General features: G+C 52.3%; 1 protein-coding gene across 4 annotated transcripts in view; it reads right to left on the bottom strand.

The window, feature by feature from the left end:
• Positions 1-26494, bottom strand: part of LOC133354767 (retinoic acid receptor RXR-alpha-B-like) — a 143857-nt gene that overhangs the window by 33080 nt on the left and 84283 nt on the right. For 3 of the 4 annotated variants that reach the window (XM_061571867.1, XM_061571869.1, XM_061571866.1), the window contains exon 2: positions 3151-3416. In XM_061571867.1, the coding sequence (XP_061427851.1) occupies positions 3151-3416 (266 nt within the window). Of the gene's footprint in view, positions 1-3150; positions 3417-4968; positions 5053-26494 lie in introns of those variants that run through there. The other variant, XM_061571868.1, reaches the window with a different exon arrangement.

Here is a 26494-nt window from a genome sequence, read left to right as displayed (position 1 = left end):
ACAAACAATAACATCAGCAACACGACGACCAATATAGCAACCACCACCAGCACCACCATACACCACTAGTGCCGCCAGCCCAGCAAAGACAAAGCTCCCCCGTATAGCCTTTAACAGACTGCTGAGCCAAGTGCTGTTAACGAGCACCTATGAAGGTCGGCACGGCACACGAGGGGGGGTGGCCAGCACCAACCCCCGCCGCCTTTGTATCCTTAGTGGCGATGTTTAGACACCACACCAGGTACTAATTTGAGGCTGAGTCGACCTAGGGGAGGCCCATGACCGGTTCAGATAATCGTCCGTGGTGTTGGCCGTGAGCGGGAATCGAACTCGGGTCGCCAGGCTCGTAGCGCAGCGCGCTAACCACTACGCTACCGCTCGCCATCACCACTGCTACTCACACACCACAACCACCACTACCACGACAATCAAGATCGCTGCCAACAAAGACAACAGATGCCCAATATAGCCTCAACAGACTGTTGGAGCAAGTGTTGTTCGGGAGTACCATTACGGCCGGCACAGCACCACGCACGGGGCGCCTTCATCACCCCCCAGTGCTGATGTTTACAATTTAACACGGAGGCCGAATCTGATGTTTACACCGCACCAGAAACTCAATTAGGTTGAGTCGACCTAGGGAAAGCCCATGACCGGTTCAGATATTCGTCACTGATGTTGGCTGCGAGTGGGAATAAAAATAACGCTGCGCCACCGCTCCCCAACAATACCACCACCACAACCAATACCACTGCTAACATGACCACCGTTCCCACAAATATCATCACAACCGCCACTGTTGTATCACCTTCTCTACCACCACCTCTGCCACCATCACCACCAACAACGCTGTCCACACTACCACCATCACTACGATCATAGCGATTCTACCATCACCACCACCACCACCACGGCCACCACTAAAGTACAGTACCGTACCAACCACTTTGTGAGCGTCACACCATCACGTGCGATCTCTACGGTTACCTCCTGCACGGAGCCAAACTCTCACTCAAGGCATTGGCCAACAGCATCCCGGTGCAGCACACCCCACCCTGAAACGGAGTCCTGAGACTCAGCGAGGATTTCCATGGCAAATCGTTGGCACGGCGCTTGTCGCAGAGGTTCGCGGTGAGAATCCCAGCGACCGCAACCGGTAAATCCCGCGGTTGCCACAGCAGTCGCAGCAGTAGCGACGCCACGCACCGTTCGCTTTGCAGCGGACGATACAAAAGAATGGGATCCCGTGACGTGTCGTTCTTGAGAGAGGTCTGATGCCTGTCGGCATCACGGTCCAAATTTGGCAAATAATAATCTTAAAATGTTTTGATATTGCCCTCCAGAAAAAGTCACACTCCTCTCCTGGGTAAACAAGCAGAATAAAAATAATAAGACACAAATGATACAATGAATGTGATTGCCGTCTTTGCTGCCTGTGACAACGCCGCAAGGCTGTCGTGTCCGGTGGGGTTGGCGGTCTCAGCCAAGTCGACGGCTGGGAGCGCGGTGGTGATGGCGCCGCTCAATCTCTCTCTGCAGTGGCCACGTACGGCGAAGGAGAGCCCCCTAGCGCTGGGTGACGGAGCCCTATTGGAGTGACTCGAGGGGGAGTTTCGTCGGCGTCGCCTTCCGGAGACGTTGTCTGGCACGGGGTGCGGCCGCCCGCCGCCCCGATGAGTTCCACAGGGGACGGTGGTCCTCCCCGTCACCCCCTCCCCCCCTCATGTACGTGACCCTGATACGGCGGCTACAACAGAGAGGGTCTGACCGCGGCTCGGTGCTCAGAGCGCTGATGACGCAGCTGGGAGGCCGTTAAGTCAAACCGCTACTTGGGATGAACTCGGTCCATCGTCGTCGTCGTCGTCATTGTAACTCTGGAATGATAAAATGAGAACCACTTTCTGGGAAATCGAAAAAGGGTTGAGACTGCAATCGGCCACGGGAATGTGGAAATTCCACCAGTGGCCCCGGGATGCTGCCACTTTCGCCCCGTGATGCGCCAGCGGTGGTGCAGTCGTGAAGGCGCCGCTGCGGCGGCCCGAGTTCGATTCCCGACCGTGGCTAACATAAGTGGCGGACGGTATCCTGAACCGTCCCTGGGCTTCCTTCGTCGCCTACTGACCAATATGGGTGAAGTATGGCCAAACAACTGCCCAAGACTGACACAGCACTAGAAAGGCCTTCATCCAGCAGTGGATCAACAAAGCGGCTGTACTTTGTTACGAATCATTGATGCTTCCGTGAGCAGCACGACTTTATATTTTCTTTTTTTACGATATTGATTAGGCAGGTAATTTATTCTCTGTTATCGCAATGATAATGCAGTTTTTATTGGGAAAAGAAAAACATCTGCAAGCAGCCCCGTGCAAGCAAGAGGCACAGGGGTTTTGCGGAGCGTGAGAGGAGAGACTGTGGGAGCACGTGCGGCGACGTGAGAGTAAGTGGATGTGACATCAGCCCCGCGATGTGACACACCACACCGCAGCATCTCACTAAAGCGCGGGACCTTGAAACAGATTGAAAGTCAAAGCGAAAAAAAAATGTCTCCATCGTAACTTTCACTTGCATTATTTTGTTTTTGTTTTTGCCGGTGTTATTTTTAACTGTCTATTTTTGCACGCTACGCCAAGAGACGAGCAGACGGATTCTCCGATGAGCTGGCTTGACGGCAGACTCACAGGTCGGTCCTCCGATTATGCCATCAGACAAGAAAGTGAAAAAAAGATCTCGGATGGCGGGGGTCTCCAGGTGGCCGATGTGGACCGATCTCTGGTGACGAGCTCTGTAGGCGGCGACCGCCGTGACGGGTGGCAGAGTGTGACCAGCGTGGCGTGCGTGTGGCGTGCGTGTGGAGTGCGGTGGTGTAGCGGTTAGCGCGATGCGCTTTGAACCCTGGCGACCCGAGTTCGATTCCCGGTCCTGGGCCTTCCCTAGGTCGACTCAGCCTCAAATAGTACCTGGTGCGGTGAGTAAACATCGCCACCGGGGAGACAAAGGTGGCCGGACGTGTTGCTGGCCACCCACCCCCTCGTGTTCCGTGCCGGCCTTCAAAGGTGCTCGCTAACAGCACTTGCCCCAACAGTCTGCTCAGGCTATACGGGGCATCTTTGTTTTGTGCGTGCGTGCATGTGCCTGCTCGTGCGTGCGTACCTGCGGGCCGCCCATGTAGGACACGCCGTGCTGGGAGGACGGCGGCGTGTGCAGGTTGGGCCCCACGGTGGAGGAGGAGATGACCGGGTACGGCGAGCACATGCCGTTGAGCGCGGGCGGGGAGAGGCCTCCGCCGCCCATGGGCGACGAGGAGGAGGAGATGCCGTGGTGGGGGAGCTCATGGTGCAGGCCGTGGTGCTGCGGGCCAGCGCCCATCATGTGGTGGTGCGACAAGACCGGGGGGCCGTTCATCTGCGCTGAGGGATCTGCGAGGGCCGGGAGGGGGGGGGGGGGTGCACAGTGATGGTCACTCACTCTCTCCCTCTGTGTGCCTCGCGACGGCCGTCTGTGACAACGCTTCCCTGTCCACACGGCCCTCTCCGTGCTCGCCGGCTCTTACGTTGTAAAACGCGAACACGGCAGTCGGGAAAATGTTGCCGGCACCAAGACCAGCGGCAGCGGCAACAGTAGTATCACAACAATAAACATCATTATCATCAGAAGCCGCAGGGAATCATCATCATCATCATCGTCCTTTGCCTTTCTCTCCGCGGTGTCAAGTCAACTTCCCTTGCGCAAGCGCGGTCCCACGCGGGTAACGCGATGACATCTAAAACGGAATGAGCGCTCCGTCGCCGAGGGGCACGGCCGCCGGTAACAAAAAACAGACCCGAGTGAGCGATAACAAACGCGAAGCCAGCGGAGCGAGCATCGGCATTGTTTATATTCCCCGGGACGGGTCGAAGCAAACATCCAAGACGGACGCCGTGCCCAGGGCACGCGGCTCACGGGCACCCACAGGGGAGGCTCGAGAGTTGAAATCCTCGACTCGAGCCCTGTCCTCACCGTCACGTTCGGAGTGAGTAAACGAGGGAACAAATTGGCGAGAAGTCCACAACTGCCGCTCCTGCGGATATGAGACCGTGCGGACAAGACTCCCGAAGCCGCCGGCGAAGCTGGCCGACGCCCGGCGTCCAGACGGTCGCACCCTGGGGTGGCCGCGTCCCGGCCCCAGCTCGGCTTCTCACGCTGCTTAGCTGGGCTCTCGAACCGCTCCGCTGCGTTCAGTGGCGCGAATGAGCGAGCGAGCGAGCGGCCGACACGTGGCTCGGCTCGGGCTCAGCTCACGGGGACACACCCTGAGCTTGGCTGCGACCCTGGCTCCAGCTAAGCGTGGCTCTCAGCCACGGCTCGCTTAGAGCCAGAGCTGAGCACGAGCCGAGCTGTGACCCAGAATACGCGGGCCTTAGTCTGACCACCACCGTCACCACCACGTGCAGCGAAGTCTTCTCATCCGCCTCACATTCGACACGTCCCTCAAGCAGCGCCCACACAACCTCAGCGTCCCCATCCACCCTTTGGTCATCTCCTCCTCCATAGTCCACTTCGAGGTGCTGAGGGCAGCGGGCCGGCAGCCTGCAGCTCTTTCAGGAACTGCTTCGTGACGTTACTCATTAAGGGACCGCCCTCTCGTGTTCACGTGCGTTGCGGCTCGACAAAAAACCTCTCTTCTTGTAATTTTGACTGCCGATCCCTGGGTGCAGGGGGTCCGTAATGGCCTCGTCAGAATCACTCGGTGGGATTCTTGCATTCGGCACGGGAATTCATCTCTCGCGATGGAGCCTGGTCCTCCACGGCAGCGAGGCCACGGAGCTTCGGCCTGAGCACGAATGACTGCCCCACGACACAATCAACATCATCGTCATCATAGTGTGGAGGCAATTCTCACCCCGACCGTGAGGGACGGAGCGTGGGAACGCGCAGTGCACGGTACGTAGCCGACCGCGCTAATCGGATGCGCAATTCCGTGGCGAATACCGCTTGGCGTAGAACAGGAGAGCGAGCGAACCCACGGAGAGGCGTGAAACGCCGCTGCCTCTTGCGCAAGGGCGACCTGGGTCGCGGTCACATCACCTGCCGACGACGCTGCCCCTGCGTTCTACGGACAGCACGGACAGTACGTGTGTTGAGCTTCGTTCGCGCCGTACGTAGCCGACCGTGCGAGTCGGAGGTGCGCGGCGGTGGTGCGCAAGGATAATTAATCGAACAACAAAAATACTCAACGCATTCGTCAGTAACAAACACTGTGGCCTTAAAGTAAAAAAGATATATGATAGGCGACGTTTTTTTGTGGAATCGTCCTTCATATCACGTGCCCAAAAAGTCACCGATTTATATATTTTCTTTTGTTCTTTTAAGGCGAAGGTGGTGAATTTTTATTCTTAGATTACCTCCAGTCGTTTGAGGCACGCGCGATTTTTTTTACTTGAAATTGAAGAAACCGCGACCGATTTGAAGAACAACATAATAAATAAATAACCCGCATTCGAGCGACGCCGAGCAAATGGAGGTGAATCGCCCTTTAGAACCGGACGATACACGTGAATTATCATCTCTAAGAAATCTAACATCGGGAGAGTAGACATGGCGGCGAAGATCCACTGCACAAGACGCGAATACCGTGGGACAACAACAACAAGCCGGCCTTAGTGTGCTGGCTCCCTGAGACACGAGCACCACACGGCACACGGCAACACCAGCAGCCGCTGTCAGACAGCTCAACCAGTCCTCCACAGGCCCCCCACAGGCCCCCTCCACCCCCCTCACTTTCTTCCCCCTCATCTCCCCAGATTCAAAGTTCTCCGCAGGGGTATCTGTGAGCAATAGCTGAGGCTAATTAATGGGAAGACTCCGTGTTCTTTCCTTTGACATCGTTTTTTGTCCTTCCCCCGCACCTCGGGTTAGCACGGGGGTTGGCTACGTACGGTGGTGCGAAAGACGTTCAAACAAACGTACGTGCGTATTTTTATATAACATTTTTTAAGTTTCTATAAAAAAAGTGTTTTAAGATGAGAACGTTCACCGTGGCTCACAGTTGGGAAGAGTTTAAGTGCAGTTTCGGCCATTATCCAGCCCAAAATAATCATCATCACCAGCATGGAACCAAGGCTTGTAAAAAACTACTACAGATATGAGGAAAGTTGGCAGCGGAAATCAGCATTCGCACGAGTGGCCTTGTCAAGGGAATGTAGACTTTCCTCTCGTGGCTCGCGGCAGCCAATTCGAAAGCGCTGACTGCTCAATTGTTTGAAATAATTCAAATTGTAAAACAATTACTCACAAATGACTTAATTGGGAAACACAGAACAATACTCACCTCCTTCTGCTGCTGCTGCTGCTGCTGCAGCAAGAAAGCCATCGTCTGAAATAAGGTGTTAGCTTTTCTGGGTGGACAGGTCCATTAGCGATCGCTGTTTTTTTAAACTCGCAACCCCAAAGGCAAATCTTTCTCTTGCCACGTATGGACGGCCAGAGCACCTGGACTGCACCCAATCTCATCGGATCTCGAAAGCTAAGCAGGGTCCCAAGGAGCCTGGTTAATGTTTCAATAGATAGCCACCGGTGCATACCGGCTTCCGGCTTATTTGCATGAGGTGTCAATAGATTTGCAGCGCTGCCTTGGGACTGGCCCACCACCAACGAATTTGGTCCACTCACTGGACTGAGTCTGTCTGTGATTTGAATCTGTCTGTGTATGGGGCTTTGAGAGTGTGTGGGGTTTGTTCTGGGCACCCCCGCTTCCTCCCACTAGCAGCCAAACATTCTTAAACAGTTCTGGCCAAGCGTCGCAAAGGCCGGACCCTCCCGAAAGAGAGCCTTGAGACTCAGCAGAGACTTCCTCAGGTAGATGAAGGCCACCGATCACGGCCGAGCATCACAGAGGCAATCCTGTTTCAAACCTTCGCTCGTTATGAGAAAAAAAACACCTTCAAGAGTTACTTTCAGGAGAGCGCATCACTGTAGGGACATCAGCGTGGCGATTTGCTAACATGCGGTGTCTCACAGCAAGAATGGCCTGGGTTCGATTCCTGACTCGGGCACCTATGTGGAGTTTGTATGTTCTCCCCTCTTGTTTTGCGTGGGTTTCCTCTGGGTTCTACGGTTGCCTCCCATAGATTAAAAAACATACATTGTAAGTGTATTGACCTAATATCTGATTGCTGAAAAGTTACCCGCTAATGACTCAATTGGGATTGAATAGTAGCAACGCTAGCCCTCCTGTGAAAACCTGGCAGGACCCTCTTGAAAATGAATCTTGAGACTCCTCCTGGGTGAACAATTGTAGTGACGATGATAATAATATTAAATAACAATCACTGCACCATTGCACCAAAGGTGCCATGGCAGTCACAGCGCAGTGACTGAACCGTGACCAGAGTCACGGGGAAGAGGAGCTTCTCACAATCTTCACCAAGCCTTCACAAACACTGATGCAGGAACAGCCGCGGACACACACACGGCCACGCGCGCCAGACGTCGCCAGCACACACGGTATCTACAAGATAAGGAGACGTTGTTGTACTCGAGTATCGGTGTTTACACTTCGTCGGAAACGAACGGAGGGCCGGGAGTAGCCCGCCGGGGGAAGAGACCGAGATTTTTGGCATGAGCCTGCGAGCGGCGTGCCGGTTGCGTCGAAAGAATTCCGTCAAAAAAGGGGGGTACGGCCGGGACGTGGACCGCTGCCCTGGCAAGAACTGTCCGGACCGGGCCACAAGGCGGTTGAGGTGCAGGGCCCCCCACAAGGGGCCGCGCTTGTCTGAGCGAGCGAATTAGCGAGCACGCGCGTGGGTGGCACTGGAATGCACCGGCGCAGCAGCACAAAACCCCGTGTCTTGTTGTCTGCAGCGCGCGCCCCCCCCCCCCCCCGCTTCTCGTGCTAGGAGGGTGGGGGCTCACAATGGCCGGGTTTGTGTGCGAGCGTGGAGCTGGACTGCAGAGGTCGTGAGATAGAGTTTGGATTTTTTTTTTATAAATGGGCGGTGGGTTTTTTTGTTGTTGCTGTTCTCGCCCGACGTCCATCGTTTCATCAGCGTCAAGACCCAGAGTCAAAATGTTTCCATCTTCGTGGGGCTGACGAATATGCCCCTTGGCAGAACTGTGCTGGAGGCGTAAATTCCACATTCGCATGTCCGAGTACTCGGCTTTACCAAGGCAATTGTTTTGGTCGACTTCCTGGAAAAAGCTTGTTGTTTTATCCCTCCTTGGCGTGATGGTGTTAGCCTCAGTGGACCCCCACAACTGAGTTTGAACTCACGGCGTTCTGATTGTGAGTCAAATGCTCAGACAACGGCTCCATCGCGCCAAAGGAACAATCCAAAATCAAATGTCTTGTATCTGGTACATATGTAGTGACTGACTTGAAGACGTAACTTCTGGGAGGCAATTATTTAATTAAACACTGAGCACACTTTGTACACTTTATACACACCCTACACTGTTACACACTCTCTGTCTCTCGCTTATATGCAACTCTACACTGGTTACTAGCCTACACACAGCGCTAGCCGTCTGACACTGACGGCGATGAACTAAGACAGCCAACTACGTCTAGCAGCGCAATGTCAAGTGGAGACGACAGCGATGAAGGCACGAGACGAGAGCGGCGATGGCGACTATCTTCAGCAGCAACGACGACGACGCGGATCCCACTCCGAACGACAGCCCCAAGCTCTCGCTCGGGGTCCCCTTTTATCCTGTTAGCGTGGCCTCGCTCCATCCCGGTCACGCCCCCCTTCTGGAAGCTACTAGCGGGCTCTGGACGTGTCCCTTCCGTAACCTTTACCCTAGATCCCTCTGGGGTCTATCACGTGGTCTGCTGTCAGTCCGGGCTGCTACAAGCTGCAGATCCCCTTCCCTGCCAGCAGCCAGCGCTATGCTACTTAGTGACCAATTCTATGTCACTACACATACACATATGTAGTGACATCGGGGATGTCACTGTATGGTGCCGACCCGGAAGGGCCGTGGCATGCGATGCACCGTCATCGCGTAAACCCCAGTCCTAGCGGGGCTTGGCGAGCGCTGGGATAGCGCGGGCACCACACATAGCGTGTGGTGCGGACTCCCACCAGGGGGAGCGGGAGAGTGTCAGCCCAGGGGCAGGGTTGCCCCGGGCCATGGCACTCTGGTTGACCCCATAGACACGTGATCCGGAGTGTCCACAGAGAGGCCCCCAGGTGGGGGGCTAGGGGGTAATCACGTGTTCGGGGAGAGCTCTCGAGGGGGATCGGGAGGAAGCTGGAAGGCTCCAGAAGATGGACGGGGCCAAGGGCAGAGCGGCCCCGACCTGGGGGGGATATAAGGCGGGTCCCTGAGAGGGACCAGAGTCGCTGCATTCTACAAGCTGAAGCTCCACGTCTACAAGCTGGAAGCTCTACATCTCAATGTAAACGATTTGGGTCTTAATGGTTCAGTTTATAAATCTCGAGGACACAGGATTGGGTATTAATAAGCTGAGTGCCATTGTTGCGAAAGTGCGTACAACGGGAGGGTGTAAATCGGGGTGTTACTGTATTTCATTCTCAGGAATAGGCTCCGGCTCAATTTAGTGCCAAAGCAGATTCATTGTGGTGGGGTTTTTTTTTGCGTGCCATTTTTGGTGGCCGGAACCCAGCATCTGAAACCTGGATTCGAAACTCGCATTCCAAGAGGTCAGAGGTGGCATCGCTGAGCCGCCCAGGGGACTTTGAAGAGAGAAATGGCCACGCTAAGCCCACGAGCCGATGGGACGGGAGATCGGAGCTGGCAGTGTTTCTCATCAGAGCAGCAGCAGAGGAGGAATTCACGTGGGGAAGGTGGATTCGGGGAAACTGGGCTCTTTTAGTCAGAGATAATTTTCTTTTGCAGAATAATCGTGTCCGATATCGTGCCGCTATCGGAGTCGCCGTCACCCTTGTGGAACCGCCCCGAGTCACGAGATCCTCGCGGCGCATTCAAGGGAACCGTCTCGGAAGATGACGCCACCACGGAACTACTCTCGAGTCGCCTCAATGGGCCTCTCTCGATGGGCCTCTCTCGCCCAACGCCAGAGGACGCTGCTCGACCTTGTGTGGATACTGCGCAGTGGTTCTGCCACGTCACAGTCATCCAACACATTTATAATGTTTACTTCTCGGGGATAGAACTTGCCTCATTTGGCGAAAAACTGAATGTATGTGTGTATCATGAAAGTTGCATTAAGAGCATCAACGCACTACGCTCGAGAACTACTCGGTTTAACCAAGGGCAACTGAGCTTTCCATAGCCAATTTTTAGAAGCGACCTGGCAATCACAAATGATTGCTCAACAAAGTGGATTATCATCGATTTAACGCTTTCGTGACTGCAGGGATTCATCTTCTTGGTTCTTTCGGTAAAGTCACGTAGAAGGGAAATAATAAAATAATAAAAATAAAACATAATAAAATCATTCTCACGACGTTTCGGCCACAACGCAAGCAGCCGTCCTCAGGTGAAGAACAGGTCTGTCTGAAAGACAGTGTTTTTTATTATTTTATTATTTCCCTTCTACGTGACTTTACCGAAAGAACCAACAAGATAGATTATCATCGTCATGTGGAAGTTAACAGCAGCCATAAAATGTGGAGGGAAATGCCTGAGGACCCGGAGAAAAACCCACGTGACTACGGGGAGAGAGAAAGAGAGACACCGCAACTCCCAAATATACAGCAGGCATCAGGGTCGGGATCGAATCCACGATCTCCTGCATACCAGGCGAGGTAGTTAACATCTCGCCACCGCCGCGCCCGAACGCGATTGTAGTTCTCTTGACACGGCCGTCGATGAAGCCTCCCGGAGCCGACAAGGTGTTCCCTCTCGCATTTTTTTCCACCCTTGAGAAATGTTTCACGCCACGATAAGGCCCGTCGTGAGCAGTGACCCGCCGCGCAAAAAATATATAAAACGCCTCGCAACTGACCACATGGTGAGCATCAAAATATCATTAATTCAATTTTCTGAGACATTTGCGTCGACATTCAATACGGTCAGAGTGGCGCGATAAACACGCCAGAGATGTTCACGCGCCCCGGAGCGTTCCACTCTCCTACCCCGGGGTGGGGGGGGGGATTGTGGACGTTGGCAGGACGCGCGCCATCCCAGTGCCGACGCCGCGTGCGCCGTTCCGAGCGCCATCCCCCGGGGTTTCTCCGGTTGCAACGAGCATCCTCCAAGAGCGAGAGGGTCACCGCGCGGCTGAAAATCCTCGCTGCGAAACCTCTCGGCCGACCGCACACCTCCCCCCACCCTCACATCGCCTCCTTCCTCCTGCCAACCCCCACGGCCGTTGCGCGGTCAGGACCCCGATCTCCTTCGATTTGCTCTCAAGGGTCTAATTACGACCTCACCATCTGACTCAGGTCTTTCTATCGGTGTGCAGTTCACTTGGGCTCAAGTGAACGCCTCTTAGCGGGCCTCTCGTCGCCCGGCTGCCCCTCCTGCGCGCGTCCCTCGGTGCCAAGGCCTCCCCTCGTCGATTGTAAAACCGCCGCTATCCTGCCCGCCACGTTCTGTTTCAAAAATAACTTTCGAAGCGATGCTGCTCCCCTTTCTGGAATGACACGACCTATAGCAGCATTCTCACACACACGGCGGGAGGGTGGGGGGGGACACCCCCCCAGAAAATGTACCCCCCAAGAAACTCCGCAGACGCTTCCCTGCAGGCAGGAACACAGCGTCGGCACCTTGGACTCGCAGTCAAAGTGATGGCCGACTCAAATAAAAAAACTATTTTTACCAGGAAAAGGTTCACTGAGCGTGGCGACTGCGCAGGGTGGTTCCGCCGGGTCACAGTCATCCAACACATTTCTAGATAGAAAAATAATAAAAAATCACGACGTTTCAATCGCAACACAAGCAATCGTCTTCAGGTGAAAAAAAAAGTACACATTGATAATGTTTGCTTCTCGGGGGATGGATCATGCCACATTTAACGAAACAACGAATTTATCTGAATAGAGTAATTATATATATACATGTGCTTGTGTGTCATGAAAGTTGTATGAAAAGCATCAATGCACCGCGCCCGAGAACTACTCGGTTGGACCAAGGGCCGCTGCATACCAGACTCTTATTTGTTTTGATTGTGCCAGGTAAGGCCCACTGAGCTATAAATAGCTCGTTTTCAGAAGCGACCTGGCCACAAATGATAGCCCAATAAAGTCTGTTAAGTTATATAGGGGATGATCTCTGTCTTTGTGGGAGTTGTAGCCTAGTTTTCGGAACGCTCACCACCAACTGAAACAGTTTGCACCCAGGCGAAGGTCTGATTCCCTCCACAGCCACTTGGGAATTTGTGTGGGAATTACCGCAGCATGCCATGAGCTCCAGAAGCAATATTGGAGACTGAAAAACGAAACTATAAACTATGCTTATTTTACCAGGTAAGGCCCACTGAGATATAAGAGCTATTTTTCAGAATCTACCTGCCAATCACAAATGATAGCACGACGATGTGGCTTATCACGTGGACATTTAGAGCAGCCACATAGTCTAAACATGTGACGTTGATTTTAAATGCAGAGGGGAAAAACTGGAGGACCCGAAGAAAAATCCACGTGACCACAGGGACAGAGATATGCAAATTCCAAATATACAGCAGGCATCAGGATCGGGATCAAACCCACGACCTCCTGTATACCAGGCGAGGTAGTTAACATCTCACCACCGCAACGTGGGGCAGCTGTCACTCATCTCCCAGTCCTAAGCCAGCGGGATAATTTCCACATTATTATGGCAGAGACCTGTCACACCACAGGACAGTTGTTGATTTCTCACAAAGTGCTTTTCATTTAATCGACCTCAGAGAGACGTTGGCGATTAATTGAATTGACCCGGGTCGAGATTTGAACTCGCGACCTTCAAACAGCGAGGCAAGCGATCCGCCCTCGCATACCGAGGCAGATCGAAATAAACACCGCACGGGCATGCGGCGCGGGTGATTGCGCTCACCGAAAAAACGGGGCTCTGGCTTCTGCGGATTTCTAACCGGCCGATACATTATCCAGCAAGTCTGTTCGGCACCGCAACGCACAACAGTGAGGCATGAAAACACATCGTTTTGGTAAATTAATACACTGGCTGCGTGCGTCGGTTGCATATATTATTCCTGATTAGCTGTCGGGAGTCTGCTACTCATAAGCGCAGGTTTACAAGGCCACTGTGGGGAGGGGAGGGGGGCCATGAGGTGCACCCCCCCACATGTTCCATCTGGGCCCTTTGGATTTAAACTTCGGAGTCGACCTAATGGTGGCCCACGCCGGGGCAAGGCAGCAATCGGCAAGCAGCGTCTTGGTCACGAGGCGAGGAGTCGAACTTCGCGTACGTACACGTAACCACGGTGTAGATAAAAGAGAGACAGAGATACCCCGTATAGTCCTTAACAGGCTGCAACTGGGGCAAGTACTGTTAGCGAGCACCTAATAAGGGCGACGTGGCACACAAGCACAAGCGGCCTGTATGTACGTACGTAGCCAAACGTGCTAATCCGAGGTGCGGGGGGAAGGACAACAAACTAAACATGAAAAGCAGTTTGAAAGAAGTTATTAAATCCTTTATATTAAGTTCACTGGCTTGCTTGCTTGCTTGCGCGCTTAGGACCGTGCAAATCTTTCGGTTGTTTTTTAACCCACTTCCCGTGATCCAATCGAGCTGACATCTTGCACACAGACTCGTTGTGCGTGACAATTTATGTTCGTGAAAAAAAATTCCTAAATTTTCCACTTTTTAGGACAAAAATATTATATTTAATTACCAATTGCTTAATGGTGGCAGGCAATCATCTGACCCGTAGGTGGCAGCCATCTCAAGCCAGAGGTCGAGAAGACTCTAGCCGCCACGCATATAAAGGATTTATAGTGAAAAACTTTGTTTTTACAGGTTAATTTTTTTTTCAATCTGGATAATTTTAAAGTCCATAGCTCCAGCGGCTTCCTAATATCGGAAGGAAGAGCATTCCAGACGGCCGCAGAAGCGCGTTTGAAAGCGCCGGGCGACACGGTAACCGTCTTTGTTCGACGGCCAGCCAAAAGCCGCTGCTCCTGCTCCTGCTGCTGCTCCTGCTGCTGCTGTGAGGATGACCCACAGCATGCCCGGTCACCTCGCCTGGTACTCGTGCACGGCTGAGTGAGCCAGCCTCACCCGGGGCAGGCTTGCAACGACGTGGTTTCTATCCCGACACTGACGCTTCATGGCGATTCGTGGGATTTATTGACAGCCTGCGGATGCGATGACACAATCCCAATAATAAAAAAAACACTTACACAACCACGTCCCCGTTTCAAATCGCGGACGGTAATACCTCTCACGGCCAGACTTGAGCATGCCGAAATTTGGGGGGGGGGGGGGGGCAAGCCGGAAGACTTCCCAAAATAAATGTTAAATCCTCTGACCGGCATTGGCGTTTGAGCACTGGCAAGTCTAGAGCTATACAGCAGAAACAAAAATAAATCTGCAAATCCGTGTAATTCGCAGATTATTTGCGGTTCGCGACGGCTCCTGTAATCTGCAATGCACAGTAGGGGGGGGGGGGATAATGAGGAGCTGAAGGAGCAGAGCTGTACGGAAAAACATAGATTTTATTCATTTTAATTTAGCAGTTTTATTTTTGGGGTTTATTTCAGCACGGGCCAGCTCATGCTGATGTTATTTGTTGAGTAGAAATAGATTTGTAATGTTTTTTCTTACATTTTTTTAGATTTGGAAATTAAGTTGAAAAATGCCAACAACAACAAAATCCTTCAATACAGGCCCATGCGGCCGAATTGCCCAATTGTGGTCTCATCAAAATTCGAAACCCTGAAATCCACGAATTTATCGCTGACTAACTTAACCGGTTGTAATGCAACACTGCCCCGACCTGCAACCAGGCAATTCTCGACGGATCAGTGGAATTGCGCGGCTGATGTCTCCCGCAATGTGCATTGCACCGCGTTGGCTGGAATTGTTTGCGGTGACTTAACATGTTGCCATGTGCCGCAGATTAACAAGATCGGCGATGCTGTCCCCCCGCATCAAAACAGGGAAACGTCGTTCTCAGATTGTAAATGTTGTGGCTTTGCTCTCCAACACACCGGTGTGCTGTACTAGTAATGAATTCGCATGTTCTGTTTACGTGACAACCTTACTAGCTGGCTGTGTCGGGTGATGGCAGGTTTAACAACACATTTATATATTTACGCAATCTAATCCAAAAAACATGCATTATTGAAAACAGGGTTTGTTGGATGTCTGCTTACTTTATCTGTTGGATCGAATTCAGGATTCCGTCTCATGCCACGTGCTCTGCAAGTGCATTCACTCTCTTTTTTTTCACATTTGTTTTTACAAATTAACAATATTTCAAGGCCTATAGACCATCTCCCATAACTGTCAACCACTTATCAGTGCCTGCCTTATTACAGACCAATTCGCACCTTATTGGTCACCCCGTGTCCCTTAGAAATCTCAACGTTCATCCGACAAAGTCCCATCACAAGGGAGAAACACAAAGACAAAGAGACAAAAAATGTTGTCCGTATTGAAACGGCCGTACGCCGCGTGGACATGACAACTCCATTTCCCTGGACAAGAATACGGAGTTAAACCGTCTGGGTTGACGGCTACCATCGCCTGAACTCGGCCTCCCTCGCTCGGTAAGCCTCACGGCCTCCCCCCTCTGCGCCTTTACAGTGATGGCGGTCTCGGATTAAACTGCACAGGAGTGAATTGATAATAAAAAAACGATTTACCCAAAAATTGGCAACGTTAAATTGCGAAAGTTTATTTCGTTGTTATTGATATAAGCATTACCTGAACGCATTACACGTTTATTGCATACTGTACACACGTGATATAAATGCGGAATTTTATAGTACCGTCATAATTATTAGCTTTGGCAGATAACAAAAACAAATTTGCATGCCAGACCATCCCTCGTAACGACAAAAACTCCCATCCCCCCTCCCCCCCCTCGAGCCCAGCTGGAGGGACTGGTCTCTCGACTGGCCAGTGAGTACCACGGTGGCTACGGCTCACGCTTCGTAGCCAGAACCCCCTGGGTTCGATTCCAAACTCGGGTGCCTTTCTGTGCGGACTTTGCCTATTCACCCCCTGCTCCGGCTGTTCCTCGTTTCTTTCCCAAAAGCTCCGTGAAACATGCAGGCGACTGGCGACTGGCGACTGGCGATCGCCAAAACACTCCCCCAGTGCTGAGACACGACCTGAGCCCTGCTCCAAGGAGACAACACCGCAGCGACATCCCCCCCGCCCCCCCCGACTTGGCAGGATCCTCTTAAAAAATCATTCAGACTCAAGTGAGGCTTTCCTGAGTGATCGAACATAGTAGTAGTAATAATAATAATTCAGGTTCACATTTTATTTAGTTTAACCAACTCAAGAGACGAGAGCAGAGTGACCTGGGGCATCGGTCTGGCCAGTCGGAGGCGACGGTCCCAATTGAAACAAACGTTGAGCCCCAACGCCCGGCACCCAATGAGGCAGCTCTCTTGCGAAATGGCGTCACGGGATCTTTGACGTCCAACTGTGAAGCAGGCGGCATGCACAGCGGCAATTGCACCAAATGGATTTAGATTAGCGTTATTAACCGGGGCGGCCGCTGGACATCGAACCGTGAACCTGAACGGGATTCGAGCCTCGATTCCAGCGGTGGCCGCGAGAGGGCGCCGGTTTGGCACTGCCAGGAGGTCGGCAACACCTTGCGGCTCTGGAGTCTCAAGTCGTGGCTCTTTCAGGGGCCGGCTTCGTGCCGTCATTTACTAAGGACCCCACAGTCTCGCATTCACCACCGCAGTGCATTCATGCATTGCGGCACCTTGAATTATTGAGTTTTTGTTGTTGTTGTTCCCGAATTCGAACAAAAAATGCCTCTTCCTGTGAATGTGGTTGCCCCGACTCCTGGACATTGCCAAATGGAAAACACAGCACGACACTGCAGACTACAGTACGATACTACAACAGCACAATGCTGGACATATGACTGCACAGAACCAGTTCTCTCACACTCGTGGCCAACACACTGGACCCTGGCAGCACGAAGGACAACCCAGAGCCTGGCCTATTGATGGTGTCATAGGCCTTGGCCAGGTCAAGAAAAGCGGAGACGTAGGTAGGTCCTGCTGAAATTCCCTACACCTCTGCTGTAACAGACAGGGAATACGGTGTCTGTTCAGAACTAAATCCATCCGAAACCACATTGGGGCTCTGCAAGCCTCTCATCAGCGTGCCTGGTAAGGGCGATGTTGGATAAACCTCGGCAGGACCTTTCCCAGCACACAAGAGGATGGAGATCCTTCGGTAGTTTTTACAATCAATGCGGTTCCCCTTCTTAAAAATAAATACCCACCACCAAGGCATCCTCCCAATCCTCCGGAACCGGTCCTGTGCACCAGACGTTTGCGATGATGTCACGTAGGGCAGCATCCACACATTCATCACCCTCCCTCAGCAGTTCACTTGAGAGGTCACGCCTCTGCCCGGCACTCTACCAGGTCTCCAGGCTCCGAATCGCCCCTCGCACTTTCTCGACAGGCGGCAACATCAGCCAGCCGCTCGCATCGGTCAGCTGCGCTGACAAAGGACGCAGACCAACGCACGCACGCAGGCGATCACGTCGGGCCCCCGGTTGAGCCAAACACTTGTTGTTGGAGGGAGTGCAAGGAGTGAGCACTCCAGGTCGCCTCGACGCACGGGAGGACGAAGTTGGTCAACGTCACTCCTGGCTGCACATGGACACGACACACAAGCGTGTTGCAAGCTCGCATTTCCGAACGTTGGATTAAATGTTCGTAAGCTTTCCCCGTCTAACATTACATTGTTATCTTACGTTATGATTTGCATCAAATTACACTTTAGTCAACACTTTTAATAATTAACATTTAACATATTTTCAAAATCATATTTATTTAAATAATGTTCAAGCCTCATCATTTTGCAACTTTACAACTGAACTTTTTACAAATTAATATTATTTTAATACGTAAAATATTGTGATTGGGTACGATTTATATTAATTCCACTTAGTTTGAGAAATGATTCATTCAATATACATTTTTCGTGTATTATTTTAGGCATAGCTTCATAATCCCCAGTCAGTTTGGCAAGCACACACACACATCCCGTTCCCCGTACCCCCCCTACCCCATTCCCCATTCCCCGTACCACGTTCCCAGTACCCCTCCGTACCCCATACCCCCTGTACCCCATTCTCGAATCCAGTGGCTGCCCTGGTTAATACTGCGGGCGTGGTACTGCGGGCGTGGTACTGCGGGCGTGGTACTGCGGGCGTAATACTGCGGGCGTGGTACTGCGGGCGTGATACTGCGGGCGTGGTACTGCGGGCGTGATACTGCGGGCGTGGTACTGCGGGCGTGATACTGCGGGCGTGGTACTGCGGGCGTGATACTGCGGGCGTGGTACTGCGGGCGTGGTACTGCGGGCGTGGTACTGCGGGCGTGGTACTGCGGGCGTGATACTGCGGGCGTGGTACTGCGGGCGTGGTACTGCGGGCGTGGTACTGCGGGCGTGATACTGCGGGCGTGGTACTGCGGGCGTAATACTGCGGGCGTGGTACTGCGGGCGTGATACTGCGGGCGTGGTACTGCGGGCGTGATACTGCGGGCGTGGTACTGCGGGCGTGGTACTGCGGGCGTGGTACTGCGGGCATGATACTGCGATGGTGTAATCAAGGTAATAGAACTTTGCGCCATCCGCTTCACGAAGGACGTTAAATGTCCCTTGACACCATTCACAAGAGTAGGCCATTGTGTGCTCCACTGCACATTAGTCAATTGGGATTACACACAGCAATCATCGCCCCTTCTGGCAGACTAATTCCATGGGTCCGCTCTAGTTAAACAAAATAAACCTGAAACTTTAAGCTTCAATCAATGTTAACTTCCCCCACAAACCGGTACTCGTTTTAATGACCCCATAAGGATGATGGGCTGATTCAACCCTTCTGCCACCATTAGTGGCACTACATGAACTCCAGAGGCGGCTGTTTCGGAGGCTGCAATAAACGCAGCTGAACAAGGGTTTAACGTTTCGCTTAAAATAAAAATGTACAAAATGACAGCTCGCGAACAAATGGGCGCTTCTCTCTGACGGGAAGGCACAGACAAAACGCACATGGGGACCCTATCTAGAAGCCACTCTCTCTCTCTCCCAGATTACTAAACTAGAATTGTTTATTTCATCTCTCTCTCTCCACTGTTAGGGCTGTTCCCTGGTCAGGAGCGTTGGGTGTGGTGGTGTCTCTGTCTAAATGATAGATTTGAAGCTTTCGTGACTGCAAGGATTCATACTCTTAGTTCTCTGTCTGAACTCTGAACTTTCGACGCGCGTGCATGCGGATCGCCGAATGCTTGTTCTGCTCGTCAATTTGGTAATATCGTTTAAAAACAAATGTCATTTGGTTTTGGGATCTTTGCGAGAAATGAGGAGTTTTGGGAGCACGTCCCCCCTGGACGACGTGCAATGACCACACCGAGGCGGCTTCCCAGACTCGCACGGCACCACAATTCTCCCCAGCTCTGGGACAGTCTGACGATGTCGCTGTTGCCCACCTCGAGTGAGCGTGCAGGACTGTCTTCCATTCAGCAGCTGCTTTCCCATTCGAACGTGTGGCGACACCACGAGTCGTAATCTGTTGATGCCACCGTTCGCCAAGAAACGATTCTGGACATGAATCAAGGGACCGTCCGACCAAGTCTAGGGCAGGAGGAGTCAATCTCGCTGCCTTTGGAATACGGAGCAGCCGATCGTCATCAGGCTGGGTGCTGCTATACGGCAACAGACTGCGAAGCTTCTTTGTGCTGAGCCGCTCATAAACATTCGTCTTCCGGTTGCTTTGACATCACGAGAACTGAATTTGTCCCGCACCACCACCACCACCCTGCAGGATTTTCTGACCCTAGTTGCGAAATACGGGGGAAATAAATATTGATTGCAGAAAATTTTGCTTTTTTTATTTGTACCGGTGTACTGCCAATCTTTTAATATTCACGCAGAAAATTAAGCTTAAGATTATTTGGGTCCGGTGGCTCTATACCCACGGCTCTTTGAGCCAGACTTACAGCACCTTTAGTGTTACTGGGGTTCAACATCAATGGATCAGAGATCTACTGTTACACCCACTTAGTGTCATGATACACACACGCTTGTCCATCTTGTTTATTTGCATTCTCCGCAATGAAGATACTGATGACTTTGAGTGAATATCATCGAGGATTAGTGTTAATTGTGATAGCCCGCACAGTCAGAAGTACGGCACAAATTATGCTGCTCGGATTGTGTTGGCGAGTGAGGCTCAGTGGGGTTCAGAAAATAACACATCTTGATTCAATTGAACTACGCACACGGGAGGCTCACGCAATCTGCAGGGCTTGCCGGTTTGTGGTTTGTTTTTTGCCATTGGCCGAGGCTCGCTGAAGGCCCGTGCTGAACTTTGTCCCCGCAGCGCCACCATAACACACTCGGAATTTTATCTGCCGAGCAACGTTCAAAGTGCACGGGCACAGCCCTCCCGCACCAACACGACGATACTTTATTTTTATTTTTGCCACATCCATAAAGGTCCAAGTGGTCGTCGCTGTACGCAGAATGCTCGACCAGCAGTTGCCAGGTTCCGAGTTACTCCCGGGCAGGGATCGGCTGATAACCATCATCCCCATCATTCCCTCCGAGGTAGATAAAGTGACTACCACTTTGTGGGAAGTCCGATGGAGTTCCTACCTGGAACTTGAGCAGATAAGCATGGATACAATAACAATCATCCGAATATTTATCTAAACTGGAGGAATCCAATGAGCTGTAAAGCTCTTTTTCACAGACGTCCTGTCGGGGCACGGGGTAAGAGCGTCACAACAACAAACAATACTATTTATTTTCTAGTATATATATATAAAAAAATGCCCTTCCCTTCTCCAGGAAAGTTTCACCGAGTCTCAAGACTACTTTCAATGAACATCCTGCACGCTCGGATGTTTTGGCAGATGTTTTGGGTAACTTGACAGTATGTACCCCGCGTGGCTTGTAACTGAGTGGAGAGCAGAGAACCTGGAGACAAAGCCCACTCACACAGAGAGAGAGAGAGAGAGATCGCACCCACAAATCGACAGACTCGTCGGCAAACCCCACTTGCTGTACTGCCATCTCCTCGCCAACTTGCAGCAATGCAGGCTGGGAGTGTCATTATTCGCACAGTAATCTCTGCTTAATCAAACCAACTCTATCTACACAAGTACAGTCATCGTGTCAATCCACTGCAGGATCAGGGCCTCCCCACGCCGCGCGGGTCGTGGACGCCGTTTGACCATACTTCCCCACCCTGGTCAGCACGAGTTTGGCGAGAGCGTGGAGTCCTAGGCGTGGGAGCGTGGACGTACAGCACAGGAAACACGCTTCACGCTGCATTTGAAGCCTGGCAGTATCCCAATGCTCCCAGTCACTCTAGCTTAATGGGCCTTGCAAGGTAACTGATAGCAGGTGTTTGATCAGATATATGTAGAGAGTGAACTGATTAAACTTGTTATAATGCCGAACTGATAACCACATATTTGATGAGCAATGCTCTTCACCATCGCCAGTTTATCACCGATGACAACGATTCACGGACCGTGAACATCAGGAAACCCACTTGCGCCAAACTGCACAAAGCCACAATGTGTAAAACGCAAGGTCTAACGATCAAACTTCACGAGCCTCAAGGTCGTTTTTTACACAACCATCAGCCGCAATTTTCACCGCCGCAGTGAGCTCATCTCCCCGCTCACACAAAACTCGGAGTCGAGTCATCGTCGGCGCAGCGTGAATTCCACGTTCCTCTGGCAAGGAGGGAGATGAGTGAGTGTTGTTTCACAACTGTTTGCAAAATTAGCTCTCAAACTTGAGATTAGCTGAATTAAATAAAGAAAAAATAACAATATAACCCTGGGATGGGCAGTCAGTGTACTACAAACACTAAGGCAAAGATCGCCCATATAGCCTTGGCGGACTGTTGGGGCAAGTTCTGTTAGCGAGCACCTATGAAGGCAGGCGGGAATTGGGAACTTGGGTCGCCGGGTTCGTAGTGCGCTAACCGCTACACTACCGCTCACCACAAACACACGAACACACACGTATACACACACGTACACACAGACAGGCACACACGCGCACACACGCGCACACACGCAAACACACGCAAACACGCACACACACGTACACACACGCGTACACACGTACACACAGAAAGGTACACACACACACGCACACACAGGCGCAGACGCGCGCACACGCGCGCACACGCGCAAACACACGCAAACACGCACACACACGTACACACACGCGTACACACGTACACACAGACAGGCACACACGCACACACACACACGCACACACAGGCGCACACGCGCGCACGCGCATACACGCGCACACACGCACACAAACACTCGCACACGCGCACACACGCACGCACACACGTCAGTCTGGCTCGACGCAAGTGCCCCCGCCTGTCATTGTCTGCACAAGCCTCCGCTGACACAGACGACACTTGTCAGTGGAGGCCCGCAACGCCGGCACACACGTACACAGACACACACACCCACACACAGACACACGCACACACGTACACAGACACACGCACACACACGTACACAGACACACACACGCACACACAGACACACGCACACAGACACATGCACACACAACAACATATGCCACATACTAGGGATGGGTTTACAATTGCGACATTTTGGATTTCGCATGTTTGAGCACAATTTTGGACATTTTCCAGAATTTCTGACTATTTTTTTTCTTTTTACACAGCACATGCAACCCCCCCCCCCCCCGCTCGGTCCCGTCTCGCCGACCTGAACGTCCACCGCCCGACGTTGCGGGACTCCACCTTCGGCAGGAAGTTTTTACGGCTCAACCGAAAAGGAACAAAGACTCCGGCTCATCCGAAATGTCGCATCCCGAGCGAGATTTTTTTCGGATTTTTTTTCCCCGATTCATCTGAAAATCGTCAAAACAATTCCCTCCGACAGTGTATACAGCGCACGCACATCCAGTACACGCACACAGCGCACGCCCACAGCGCACGCACATCCAGCGCACGCATTATAATTGGGCGGGCTTTTGAGGCAATGAGAACAGCAGGGGAAGGAGTGACCTCCCAGCTGCAATAATAATGTAGGACGGGTGACGGTCGGAGAGGGGGGAGGGCAGTGATTTGACTCGCCAGGTGTCAACCATCATGACGGCTCAAATCAAAATGAGGCCGCAGGTTCATTATCCTGGTCAGGGGTCAAGCCCATCATCCGTCCGCGGTGAATTAAAACGAGCACAGTCTATCCTCCTGTAACGCATGTCAATGTCATAATGCGAATCGGATGTATAACGCGATGCTTAATGTATTGGGGAAACTACGTTCTACAACGCGGATGTGAATCGAATATAACGCGATAGAGTGAAGGGAACGACGTCGCGCGAGTCGGAACCCGCGGCCGTGCGCCTGCCTCGTGGCGCGATGCTGCTGGACGCTGCTGGATGCTGCCCACACGCTCCATTCTGGATCCTCGATCTTGGTTCAGCCTGCGCACGCATCTCACGTGTTACCACAGGCTGTGCTTTACCCCTATGTTATATATTATTTATAATAACGGGATTTTTCCACAACGCGGTGTTCTGCAGGAATGCGACTGCTGCGTTATAGGACAGACTGTTCCGCTTGGTGAACATTAGCAGTGGTTATCTTACGAATAGATGGGGGTCCCCTGTCAATTCCCATCACTGGCTTTCGGGCATCGCCGCAGCAGCAGCAGCAAGTAGCAGCAGTGATGATTCACCACTACACTACTCCTGACGCAATCATCTGGCTCAACCACGTCAGTGTAAAATTACAGTTGTCGCTCGACATCAACATCAGCCCTACAAAGAAGAAAACAGAGACTCATAGACTCACTGAGACCCATAGACTCACACAGAGACCCATAGACTCACACAGAGACCCACAAACTCACACAGAAACCCATAGACTCACACAGAGACCCACCGACTCACACAGAGACCCATAGACTCACACAGAGACCCACAGACTCACACAGAGACCCATAGACTCACACAGAGACCCACCGACTCACACAGAGACCCATAGACTCACACAGAGACCCACAGACTCACACAGAGACCCACAGACTCACACAGAGACCCACAGACTCACACAGAGACCCATAGACTCACACAGAGACCCATAGACTCACACAGAGACCCACAGACTCACACAGAGACCCATAGACTCACACAGAGACCCACAGACTCACACAGAGACCCATAGACTCACACAGAGACCCACAGACTCACACAGAAACCCATAGACTCACACAGAGACCCACAGACTCACACAGAGACCCACAGACTCACACAGAGACCCACAGACTCACACAGAGACCCACAGACTCACACAGACTCACACAGACCCACAGACTCACACAGAGACCCATAGACTCACACAGAGACCCACAGACTCACACAGAGACCCACAGACTCACACAGAGACCCACAGACTCACACAGAGACCCACAGACTCACACAGAGACCCATAGACTCACACAGAGACCCACAGACTCACACAGAGACCCACAGACTCACACAGAGACCCACAGACTCACACAGACTCACACAGACCCACAGACTCACACAGAGACCCATAGACTCACACAGAGACCCACAGACTCACACAGAGACCCACAGACTCACACAGAGACCCACAGACTCACACAGAGACCCACAGACTCACACAGAGACCCATAGACTCACACAGAGACCCACAGACTCACACAGAGACCCACAGACTCACACAGAGACCCATAGACTCACACAGAGACCCACAGACTCACACAGAGACCCACAAACTCACACAGAGACCCACAGACTCGCACAGAGACCCACAGACTCGCACAGAGACCCACAGACTCACACAGAGACCCACAGACTCACACAGAGACCCACAGACTCACACAGAGACCCACAGACTCACACAGAGACCCACAGACTCACACAGAGACCCACAGACTCACACAGAGACCCACAGACTCACACAGAGACCCACAGACTCACACAGAGACCCACAGACTCACACAGAGACCCACAGACTCACACAGAGACCCAGAGACTCACACAGAGACCCACAGACTCACACAGAGACCCACAGACTCACACAGAGACCCATAGACTCACACAGAGACCCACAGACTCACGCAGAGACCCACAGACTCACGCAGAGACCCACAGACTCACACAGAGACCCACAGACTCACACAGAGACCCACAGACTCACACAGAGACCCACAGACTCACACAGAGACCCACAGACTCACACAGAGACCCACAGACTCACACAGAGACCCACAGACTCACACAGAGACCCACAGACTCACACAGAGACCCACAGACTCACACAGAGACCCATAGACTCACACAGAGACCCACAGACTCACACAGAGACCCACAGTTTGTTGTCCCTACACCCCCCACACCTCCAATGAGCACACGGCTGCCTCTGTGTGGTGCGAAAGAAGTTGAAGACACACACACACACGTACATACAAGTTACATCTGTCGCTCTGCATCAACAACGGAGTGCGAAGGAGGTGGAGCCAGAAGGAAAAAAACTCGCTGCCCGAAGTTAATTTGAAGAGGGGAGAGGCTGCGACTGGCCTCGATCAGAGCGTACTGGCCTGAGCACACTCACGTGAACATAAACGCGTGCGTGTGCGTGCTAAGGTACATTTGTACACTCAATACCTCAAGTGTCAAGCCATATCAGCACCGCGGCGAACTGTGCAAACATTTTAAAACGACAGACACCGTGGCTCCGAGTTCAAAAGTCACGTACGTCTCAGCGGCGTGCAAGGAAGCCCGCAAAAAAATAAGCATGGAGGCATCGGACAACACGGACGCCTCCTCGCGCACACCACTTCGTCACGAGGCGTCATCGGTGGCCGATAAATGGGGAGGCTGGCCCCCGTCTTAGTAACGTTGAAATTACAACCAACGCCAAAGTGGCAAAGGCACGGAAGCGTGGAAATTCCCCAGAAATGTGGAAATTCCCCAGAAATGTGGATATTCCGCGTTCAAATGAGTTCGGGGGTTCCGTCTCTCCACAGGATGACCCCGTTCTTAAATTAAAAATACTGACCGCAGAGAGATGATGATGGTGGTGGACTGAATCAACTCCTGACGGGGGAATTTGAACTCACAATTTCCAACTCGCGAGGAAAAGGCGATGACAGCAACTAGACAGAGAGGTCCACCATAACGACGAGGCAGACATTTCAGTCACCTGTGCGTCTCAAGCGCAGCGAGTCGGACACCGGTCGACAAAGGAAGACTTATTCAGTTTGCTATTCTCTTCTTTCAGTGAAAACGCCGCGGGTACAATTTCACCTTCTCAAATGAACGCGGGGAAGGCGTTGCTGAGAAAGGAGAGGCAAGACGGTGCCGTGGCAGAGTGTGATAACAAGTA

This window comes from Lethenteron reissneri, chromosome 48, assembly GCF_015708825.2.
Source record: "Lethenteron reissneri isolate LAM-NWPU_2019-01 chromosome 48, ASM1570882v1, whole genome shotgun sequence".
NCBI classification, from domain to species: domain Eukaryota; kingdom Metazoa; phylum Chordata; class Hyperoartia; order Petromyzontiformes; family Petromyzontidae; genus Lethenteron; species Lethenteron reissneri.
This window is presented reverse-complemented; position numbering and strand designations above follow the sequence as displayed.